Below are 11035 nucleotides of genomic sequence, written 5' to 3'. Positions count from 1 at the left end.
TAGCGGTTCAAGCTTCGTCTTCCCAGCCCCAACCTACCTCCATTCCTCATCCTGCAACAGAAAGATAACGGCTGGGGTAGGAAACTGCAGGATCGGGGGGCAGGTTCAGCTCTCTGGGGGTGCTCACACACTGAAGAGGAGGGAGTTGCCCTTTCCTGGTCAGGCAGCTCTGGCCACAGCAGCATGGCTCCAGCCAGGCCTTCAAAGGCCCCTGGCTAGACCCTGCCCCATAACCAACATGTACCTCCTGTGGGCACCAACCCACCCATTAAAAACAAACAAACAAACAAACAAAAAACAACCACAAACCCAACTTGTGCCTTCTGGATGCTGCAAGAGGTGGTCCTGACTTTCTCCTCCCTCCATCCACATGCATTTTAGCCTCTGGCAAGCTGTGGACTGTGACCATTGACGGGGGCCCTCCTTGCACACCTTTCTGCTCTCCTCCGCTCCCAGACGACCCTCAGCTTCATACCCAACCATCCCCGAGGCCTCGGTGAGGGGGTTGACCCCCTCAACCTCCCTCTCTGCCCTGGGATGCCAGCTCCCCAACGCCTCTTGGCTGGCCCACCACCATATGGGTCCAGTCTTGTTCAACAAACTCATCAAAAACCTGAAAGAGGGGACAGAGTATACCCTCAGCAAGTTTGCTGATGACACAAAACTGGGAGGAGTGGCTGACACACCAGAAGGCTGTGCTACCATTCAGTGAGACCTGGACAGGGCAGAAAGGAACCTAATGAAGTTCAACAAGGGCAAGTGTAGGGTCCTGCAATTAGGGAGGGATAACCCCATGCACCAGTACAGGTTAGGGGTTGACCTGCCGGACAGCAGCTCTGCAGAGAGGGACCTGGGAGTCCTGGTGGACAAGCTGACCATGAGCCAGCAATGTGCCCTTGTGGCCAAGAAGGCCAATGGTCTCCTGGAGTGCATTAAAAAGAGCATGGCCAGCTTGTCGAGGGAGGTCATCCTCCCCCTCTACTTTGCCCTGGTGAGGCTGCATCTGGAGTACTGTGTCCAGTTGTGGACCCTCCAGTTCAAGACAGACCAGGAACACAAGGTTCAACACAGTTCAAGGACAGACAAGAGACACCAGTGGAGGGCTACAAAGATGATCAAGAGACTGGAGCACCTCTCATGAGGAAAGGCAGAGAGACCTGGGTTTGTTTAGCCTGGAGAAGAGACGACTGAGAAGGGATCTCATCAACGCTTATAAATATCTAAAGGGTGGATGTCAAGAGGATGGGGCCAGACTCTCTTCAGTGGTGCCTGGTGACAGAACAAGGGGCAACGGGCACAAACTGGAACACAGGAAATGCCGTCTCAACAGGTTGAGGAAATACTTCTATACTTTGAGGGTGGCAGAGCACTGGCACAGGCTGCCCAGAGAGGCTGTGGGGTCTCCTTCTCTGGAGACATTCAAAACCCGCCTGGATGCGCTCCTGTCCAACCTGCTCTAGGTGAGCCTGCCCTGTCAGAGGAGGTTGGACTAGATGATCTCCAGAGGTCCTTTCCAACCCTGACCATTCTGCGATTCTCTGATATCCCCCTCCCTTTAGCCCCCGTGCGTGTATGATTGTGGCGCTGAGGTGTTTTTCTCTAAAACATGGCTGTTTTGAAAGCACAGCATCCCACCAATTAGCTTTAAATCCCCGGGAAGAGCGACAGGCAGCCCGACGAGGCCTTCTTGCCGCCTCACCCCAGCGGGGCCGCCTGAGGCAGCGGCGGGAGAGCTGAGGCGGGGGGGGCGGGGAGCTGCTCCTCCCGCCCGTCCGGGCCCGGGGCGGGGGGGGGACACAGTGGACCGGACGAGGGCAGGCCGCGGCGCGGGCGGCCGTGGCGGCGGGCGGAGGGGGCGCTGCCCGCCGGTGCCGCGTCGCCGCCGCCGGAGGAAGTGGGTCCTTGACCGGCAGGGGAAGTGAAACAGAAATGGGGAGGGTGGAAAGCGGGGAGGGGAGGGGAGAGGAGAGGAGAGGAGAGGCGGGAAAGGGGGCGTCGCCGCCGCCGCGGCCCTCGCCGTCCGCCGCGCCGATGTCCCACAGGGCGCGAAGGGGGCAGGAGAAGGAGGAGGAAGAAGAAGGAGAAAAAGCGGCGAGGGGCAGCCAGGCGCGGCCCAAGAGCCATGCGGAGCCGGCGGCGAGCGGTGGCAGGACGCAGGACCGGCATGAGAGGAAACGGAAGCGGCAGGAGGCGCAGCAGCTGCAGAAGCTCCAGCACCTGGAGTCCTTGTAAGGAGCGGAGGAGGGGAGGATGCCCGCCGGGACGCTCCCACACGCCCCCCACCCCGGGGCTGTGCTCTGAGCCCACCCCGCCGGTGTCTGGGGCTGGTTTCCAGGGCGAGGTTGGGGGTTTAGAAATGTGTGGCTTTTTCTTTTTTCTTTTTTCTTTTTTCTTTTTTCTTTTTTCTTTTTTCTTTTTCTTTTTCTTTTTCTTTTTCTTTTTCTAATGGGTAAAGCGGGTTGTGGGCCCGCCGTGTCGGTGCGGGGGGTGTCTCCCTCGGCTGCCTCGAAAGGCGCCGGTGGGTCACAGCAGCGCCGTGCTCCCCGCGGGGCAAAGCTGCCCGGTCACCTCAACAGCGACTTGTTGGGGGGGGGGGGGGCGGTAAATGGATCTCTTCCAGGTTCCTACAAGTTCGGGAGTTGCAATGTAGTTGCTCGGCTGGTTTCCCCTAGAGTGGATTATAAAAATAAAAAAGAGAGAGATAAAAAGGTTTGAGAGCTGCCTGATGGGTCCATCAGTAGCCCGCAGTGCTGTGAAAGGCCTATGCTGTTTCACTGAAAGGGGTTTAATGGAATAAAAAGATCAGAACGTTCACTGGTGACACCAAGCTCTGTGGAGCAGTCGACAGGCTGGAGGGGAGGGATGCCATCCAGAGCGGGCTGGAGAGGTGGGCCTGTGCAAACCTCATGAAGTTCAACAAGGCCAATTGCAAGGTCCTGCACATGGGTCAGGGCAATCCCAAGCACAAATACAGGCTGGGCAGAGAATGGATTGAGAGCAGCCCTGAGGAGAAGGACTTGGGGGTGTTGATGGATGAGAAGCTCAACATGAGCCAGCAATGTGTGCTTGTAGCCCAGAAGGCCAACCGTATCCTAGGCTGCGTCAAAAGAAGCGTGGCCACCAGGTTGAGGGAGGTGATTCCGCCTCTTTACTCTCGTGAGACCCCACCTGGAGTACTGTGTCCAGCTCTGGAGTCCTCAACATAAGAAGGATATGGACCTCTTGGAACAGGTCCAGAGGAGGGCCATGAAGATGATAGAGGTCTGGAGCCCCTCTCCTATGAAGACAGGCTGAGAGAGTTGGGGTTGTTCAGCCTGGAGAGAAGGCTCTGGAGAGATCTTATAGCAGCTTTCCAGTATCTGAAGGGGGCCTACAAGACAGCTGAAGAGGGACTTATTACAAGGGCATGTAAGGACGAGGGGGAATGGCTTCAAACTGGAAGAGGGGAGATTTAGAATAAGATATTAGGAAGAATTTTTTCACTCTGAGGGTGGTGAGGCACTGGATCGAATTGCCCAGGGAAGTTGTGGATGCCCCATCCCTGGAAGTGTTCAAGGCCATGTTGGATGGGGCTTTGAGCAACCAGGTATAGTGGAAGGTGCCTTTGCCCATGACAGGGGGGTTGGAACTAGATGATGTTAAGGTCCCTTCCAACTTAAACCATTCTATGTGTTCACAAGAATGTAGGGTTTTATAACTTTCCAAGTGAAAGTAAAAATCTGTTGTGAAATGCACTAAGCAGAACTCATAAAGTTATAAAGACCATTTCATAGTGTGTTGGCATTTAACTCCTGAGAACATGTACTTTCTCACTTGCTGTGCTCTACATAGCACCTGCTAGCTATTTGGATTTTAATAAATTTTATATCTACTATTAAATCTAGAGAAATGCTGCAGGAAAGATGGTACTTTGGTCAAAGGTTCGATCAAGCAGTGCTGGAGTAAAGACATTTGTATCAGTGAGATCTTGGGGAGGGGTGCTACAGGAAAAAGAAGAGAGAATTGAGCATTTACAGTAACTGAAGTCCAATTGGATGTACCACACATGCCTGAAAAGCAGTACAATGAAAGTAGTTGTTCCCCCACAAGACTATGAATCTGAAGGATGGTTGCAAGAGACGCATGTGGTGATATGACAAGCACTGTCTCTCAGTCTGCTTGCACCCAGGTATGTATTCTGCTGCAGTTCTTGGTGATTATTGATAGAGTCAAATTTAAGGGAAAATGTGAGGTGAAGGTTTTAACTCCATACCATTGAAATACTGTATTTTCTCAATTTATTTGTCTGTGCTAAGCTGCAGGGTAACAATATTTCTATTGTTTTTCAGCTATGAGAAACCTCCCCCGGGGCTAATAAAGGTTGGTAAATATATTGCAGTAAATTTTTAGCATTATGAGGGATTTTCACAGAACCTGTCTTTTAGACGTTTATCTTAAGTGTCTACGTTACCTGTATAAATTACAGAGAGAACTTTTCCAGAGGAAAACTCAGAGCTCTGAATCAGATAGGATGATACCAGTTCTTTCATCACCTCTTAGCATGCAAACTTAATGCAGTATTTAATAGTGCAGATAGAGGGGAGTCATTTATGGCGAAGCAGATCTTCAGTTTGCATGACATCTCTTCAGCATTCTTCTCCATTGCTTATGCTCAAATGTGTGTGTAAAAATAGTTTCCTTTCATAATGATCATTGCTCTTCTGAAATTTACATACCTTAGCCATCATCTAGTGCTTTTAACCTAAAAAATACTGCTCTGCATTGTAAAAGCTGTTTTTAATTGTTATGTCTTGTTAGTGGGAAAAGTCTGTGCTTGTCTATTAAGTTTTTGTTTATGTTATTTATTTATTTAAATAAATTGCTAAAATAAATGGGAAGGCACGGAATTAATATGGCAATAAGGTTCAGACTGGAAAATTCAAGGGTGAGGGAAAAAGAAAATTATTTAATGCTGTTAAAAGAGTCAGGTATTTTGGATCCTTTGTGTGTTACAAGAAAAAGAAATGTTGCAGTGGAAATAGGCTCCATGTTAAGTGAAGGCCTGCATACTTGGAGTATTAATTTTTACAAAGTTAAGAAAGAAAAAGTGATTTTATTGTCCTTATCGTTTTCCCCAGGAGAATGAAACAAAACCAGAAGACTGCATACCTGATGTACCAGGCAATGAAAGTGCACGAGAATTCCTGGCACATGCCCCAACAAAAGGGCTTTGGATGCCTTTGGGAAAAGAAGTCAAAGTCATGCAGTGTAAGGCTGAAAATATTCCAGATGTCATTGGACCTTCATATAGCCATCCGTTTACTCTGGGGGAGGGCAGAATGTCTGGTGGACAAATGACAAGGTCCAGGTAGATTTGCATCATACTGATATAAAAGCAACCGATACCTTGAAGGCTGTAATAAAATGCATAAAATTCATATTATGGATATTACATTTGTCAACATAATATGTGTATGTATTTGTTTCAACAAAATGAAAATATTTTCCATAAATATGCTTTTTTTTTTTTCCTTCTTCTGATCTGCCTCAGAGATGCAATTTACTGCTGCTTCTATTTTTTAAAGGTTGGAGATGTAAACGTTATGGACACAGAACAGGAGATAAAGAATGCCCATTCTTTATTAAAGGCAATCAGAAATTGGAACAATTTAGAGTAGTGAGTACAAATACTGTGGTATTATTGCTTATATTTTTTAATATTGATGATGCATAATCTTGCAAGTGAAGAGAAGCCTGTTATTAAGGAGTTTTCCTCTGTCTCTAGTATAATATAGATGCCGAAAATCTCCTAATAAAGAAAAGCTACAGATGTGGTTGGATGTTTGACTACTTTGCAGAAAATCTACTCTTCGAGAGGAAAATTAATAATTTTTACATTTAAATTGGATATCTTCGAGAACCTGTTTCAACCATTGTATTCAGTTTTTGTGATTAAAATGTCAACGTAACAAAAAATGTTTAGTCAAGCTTGAGCTGCCCACATTACAGCCGCTTCAAGCCTTCCACTGTCACTGTGAACAACCACATCATGAAGCCTGTTGTCTAGGTCTGTAATCCAGTCATTGTCTACAAGTCTGATCTCTTGCTACACGAGGCTGCATCTCAGTTCTGCAGATTCTTTCTGCGTGACCTCTTTAACTTTTCCTGTTGCTCTGCATTGTTCAACTATATTTCAAGCTCTCATCACTTTGTTTCTTATGTCCTCAATTCTATCCTTGAAAAATGCAATCTGAACTTATTCTGTCCAATTAGAATGCTACTGCAAAGAGTATTTTTAACCAGCTCCCATGACTAGATTGCCTCTGGTCTTCATTTTTACTCAGGCGGCTTCTCTGCTGCACCAAACCGTTGCTGTATGTCCAAGGCCCTTTGTGGTGCATTTCCAACATCTTTCATTGGGTACTGACATTTTAATTCCCACCTCTGGTCAACGTCTGATATCTCCTCTCTGTTGAACTTGTTTGCTGAATCTTCCAATGGAAATGATCACCACATGTTTTTGCTGCATTCTTGCATGGCATGAACTCACCTTAAATATCTGCAGAATTTGTTTGCTATCTTCCTTCACAACAATCTTTTGCTGCAATACCTGTTTAAATTAAAAATAACTGATTTAAGAACCAATAGTGGTAGCACATAGCATGTTAGGACAACTCTAACTTCATTATCTATTTGTCTTATATTTCTTGCTCCTGTATTCCTGTTTGTATCCAGGTTTTTAAAATATGCTATAAGGGCATAGCTCATTATTCTGAACGTCAGTATTCCTTCTATGCCTAGCTATTCCTATAGTATATGTATGGGGTTTTCTTAGTTAACTGTGATTGGAGAGGGAGAGAGGTAGCTTATGAGGAGAGTCCCCTTCAATGGTGGTGTAACTAGATAAGCTTTTCCTAAAGTAAAAAAAAAACAGTTCAGATTAATGAAGTTACATCTGAGAGTATACTTGTGAATTCAGACCTCGCTAAATGTATTTCATCTTTTGATAAAAGCCTCTTGCATTTGGTTTATTTTTTTAAGAAATACAACAGCCAGTGATAAATACTTTTCTTTGCCAACATTGCATTTTCTGTTTTCCCCTTTAAAGGCACATGAAGATCCCATGTATGATATAATAAGGGAAAATAAACGTCATGAAAAAGAAATGAGGTAAGTGTGTTTCTGTAGTAAACTGTGTTTCAATTTGGTTTTCATTTTGATAACATGATACTAATGTATAGGTGACATTTAAATATAAGCTACCCTTAACCAAGTCAAAATATGTTTTTAAATGGCAGTTTCTTTGTTTTGGCAGGCACTAATTCATTTCTACTTTCTCAATAATCACTCAATACTGCTTCCTACCTCTTTAATTCTACTAGCTTCTATATTTTTTCCCAAAACAAAGTTTAAAGAGGAGTCATATTCATTTATGCCATAATATTAAGGTACTTGAGTTTAGTTTTTGTTGGCGTAAAAAGCAGTTTGGTGTGTTTTATTTTTTTCTTCTTTCACTAACTTCACTGAGGTGTTTTCTAAAATTTGGTACATCAGAGTACCTTCAGTAGACATGAAGGGGTGGATTTAGAAAGCTAGTTCTAGGCACCTGATGTTCCTTGTGTGAGATCATTATTGAATATATATATATTCAATATACAAAGCAGCAGAGTTCTTTAATGCTTTCTTGAACTGCAACAATGAAATAACTGAACAAACTATAGGTAGCCCATAAGGTAGTACTGCTGCTGCGAGTGTGTTACTTTTTTTTTTTTAAAAAAAAACCCAAACCAAACCCTTGGAGAGGATACCAAAGACAATAAGAAAACAAGCAAGTAGTTTGTCCCATTTGCCAGTAATTCTAGAAAGCTCAAAGGAAGAGTGCCTGTCAAAAATACCTCTGCATCTAAAGTATAATCTACTCCATCAGCTTCACTGACATCATCTCTGTATCAGCAGGGCAATGGATTTCATAATACCATAATCCCAGTATGCATCTGTGTATGGATAAACATAGAACTTATTATGGTGGTCTGGTGATAGCTGTTGCCTCATTATTTTGCACACATAAATATTTCTCAATATCGCTTGGGATGGAAAGTCCCTGAGAACAGACAGTCTGCTTGTCCCAAAAGAGGTTGCTTGTATCAGTCTGTGAACACTGTAACAGGAGTGTAATTCAGCAAAAGAGGAAGTGTTCCCCTGGCTTTTGCATGCAGCTTTCATTTCTCAAGCTAGGAAGGAAACAGATTGAAGCTAGAATAAATTATTACAGGTAGAGGAGAGCTAGAAGGGATTCTTATTCGCATTTTTTAAACTCAGGATACAGCAACTGAAGCAGCTCCTGGAGGACTCTACTTCAGAAGATGATGACAGTGATGAGGATGATGAAGATGGCAGCAGCTCCACTTCCTCAGAATGTAGAGATAAACACAAGAAAAAAAAGAGAAAGAAGGAAAAGAAAAAAAAAGAAAAGAAGAAGAAGAAGAAAAGAAAGCATAAATCATCTAAATCTAATGAGAAGTCAGAATCTGACTGACAGCAGTCACCTGCTGCATGCTGATTGACCTCTACTTGTGAACTGCAAGGAAAGATCCAAAGAATGAAGAAGAAACCACCAGAAAGGGCTTTATTAAACTTAGAACATACAGGTGGATACATACAGCATCCTACACTGGCTGTCCTCTTCTGCCCCTCTGCAGTGCTGCAGCCAGAAGGAAGAGAGCTGCATTAAATGATACTCAGTCAACCATATCTTTATACTGTAAAACCTGTGCTAATGGTCATCTGTCTTGGTCAAATCGGGCCTCTGTGTTGCCGCATATGACTATCAGCAGAAAGCTGTGACTACCAAGATATCACCAACAAATCTGCAGAATTCAGCAGACTGTCTATCGAAGTGTCTTTTCTCCCTCCATTAAGTTATTTTGTTATATACAAAGCCTCATTGTAATGGGACTGCAGTTTGCACCGTGCAGGGCACTGGCAGTTCACTTACAGTGCTTATAATAAGTAGGTTGTACTGTATTTTTTTTTCTCTGTATACTGCCTATGTGCTGAAGTTCACTGTACTTATCCTAGTACTGGCAGCTAGGGAAATAAAGAGCACTGCTGAAGGAGGGGGAAAAGTTAATCAAGGGGATTTATTTTAAGACAAAATTGCAGTGTCAGCAAGACTTGATTGTTTTTGTGTAGCAAAATCTCAACATCATTGCCATTAATACGCACAGTTCTGCAATACCTAAAGCATTCTCCAAACTATAGGAGTAGGAGCCAAGTGTAATGATGTTAGATGTTCAATGTTACTGTAAAGAGGTAGTGGTTTTAGTTATTTGAAAGGGGGTTTTCATGTTAGAAATGAAAAATATTAATTTCTACATATACTTCAGTATCAGTTGTTTTGATACACTTCAGGATTTTTTTTTTCCTTTTAAAAAGGCTTGGGGAAATAAATTCCAACTTACTTTTTATGTTTACTAGAATTATTTTATGTAGTAGTATTTTATGCATCATCCCACAAGAATGATTTTCTGCTATACGCATGAAAACCACAGAACAGTAGTAAAGAACTTGTAAGCATGAAGAAGGGAAAATTTTCTGTACTTAATTGACCTTGTAGACTGACCACTCTTTTAAGTAATCTTGCAGACTTGAGTAGAAAGATTGAGATAGCTATAAACCGCACTTAGAGTAAGCGTCTCTTTTTGGAACCTCAAGGTACAGTGGTACAAAGCTGTGATTTGAGGACCTAGATGATGTATATTAGTACTCTGCAAAAGGAGAAAGAAAAATAGATTTGCTTTGAAAGGACTAGGAAGGATTTATATAGAACTTAGTCTCTGTGCTTATGCTTATATTGAAAAAAAAAATCAAAACAACCCAACAACCCATGATGAAGTTCTAACAGCAGTAGAGTGAACATTAACAGTGAAATCAAGGAACCTTAGACTAAAATGCATTTAATATTATATATTTTTTTTTGTCCTGAGAGCTTTGGAAAAAGGGACAGGGGAAACTATACATTAAAATGTGTTTTTTCCCTCCTACATATCTGAGTCATTTAGTAAAAATAAACCCCCATTTCTTGCCAGTCATTCATAATATGTTCTGGGGAAAAACAAGGTAGCCAAGGCCTACGTACAAAAATATTCTTTATCTTTTTCCCAGAGTTTGAATGCACATTTGTGTTTTATCCTCCGGTATTACTTAGCAAATCTCCCTGTGATGGGATTTGCTGGTAGTTCCTGACAGTTCCCTGTATCAGCATCAGCATCAATGAATTCAAAGCTTCTGGCTCTTTCACCAGAAAGAGATTTAACAGCTGAAATAACATGAGGAGATTTATAATGGCCTGTACTGCCACATTTGGTGTGGAGAAAATCCTTGCATTTGTAGCATTGATGATCATTAGACAGATGCTGGAACCCACAGCTAGCATTCACCTGATGCATTCCAAGAGAATTCTTACTGAAGTTTGTCTAGAACAGTGCAAACCTAAAGGTTTCTTCAGTTACTTTAGCTTTTGTCATTTAAGAGTCTTCTGAAGTTTAGTTCAATAAAAGCAAATTCAGTTTTTCCTTAGTCTGTCATCCTATTTCTTGTTGATGGGTCCTTCCCATTTTACATACCAGGGTTTACTATTTGAACAATCAAAAATACTGTACAAGACCCTTCCGTAACTTATATCAATGCAACGTAAAAGTTTCTTTTGAGATACCAAATCACTGTTTAACCCAGTTTCTTTTTCTACTCATGGTCAGTAGTGGATTCCTACACAACAGAGCAGTGCAAACTCTAGTGGCAGTGGTTCTGTTACTTCACCAAAGTGCTGTCTTGGCCTCTACTGCTTGTAGTACAGGTACTTTGAATCATAGATTATATTTCAGTTGCCTTGGATGTATTTTTTCTTTTACATCCAGTCACTTCTTGTACACTTTGCAATTTCTTTCAGCAAGGAACTCTAGAGATTAATTAATAATTAGTGAAGAAACCAAACTGCTCCCTACTAGTTTCATTTCATACACCCTAGTTCTTATAATAGGAATCAGTTGTTCACATG

The 11035-nt window shown here is 43.1% G+C and overlaps 1 protein-coding gene across 1 annotated transcript; it reads left to right on the top strand.

The window, feature by feature from the left end:
• The first annotated feature begins 1955 nt into the window (after positions 1-1955).
• Positions 1956-10557, top strand: RP9 (RP9 pre-mRNA splicing factor). Its single transcript, XM_082499448.1, has 6 exons — positions 1956-2228; positions 4329-4359; positions 5118-5247; positions 5565-5656; positions 7088-7149; positions 8299-10557. Exons 1-6 carry the CDS (start codon positions 2032-2034, stop codon positions 8513-8515), a joined length of 729 nt encoding a protein of 242 aa, XP_082355574.1. The 5' UTR covers positions 1956-2031; the 3' UTR covers positions 8516-10557.
• The last annotated feature ends 478 nt before the right edge of the window (positions 10558-11035 follow it).

The sequence above is a fragment of the Vanellus vanellus genome (assembly GCF_965231255.1).
Source record: "Vanellus vanellus genome assembly, chromosome: 2".
Lineage (NCBI taxonomy): Eukaryota > Metazoa > Chordata > Aves > Charadriiformes > Charadriidae > Vanellus > Vanellus vanellus.
Note: the sequence above shows the minus strand (reverse complement) of the source record. Positions and strands in the feature narration are given on the sequence as shown.

Excerpts from the sequence above, each read along its gene's own strand:
- RP9 (XM_082499448.1), top strand. The coding sequence starts at position 2,032 with ATGTCCCACAGGGCGCGAAGGGGGCAGGAGAAGGAGGAGGAAGAAGAA. Across the intron at positions 4,360-5,117 it reads CTCCCCCGGGGCTAATAAAG|GAGAATGAAACAAAACCAGA; the intron begins GTTGGTAAATAT and ends CGTTTTCCCCAG. Across the intron at positions 5,657-7,087 it reads AATTGGAACAATTTAGAGTA|GCACATGAAGATCCCATGTA; the intron begins GTGAGTACAAAT and ends TCCCCTTTAAAG.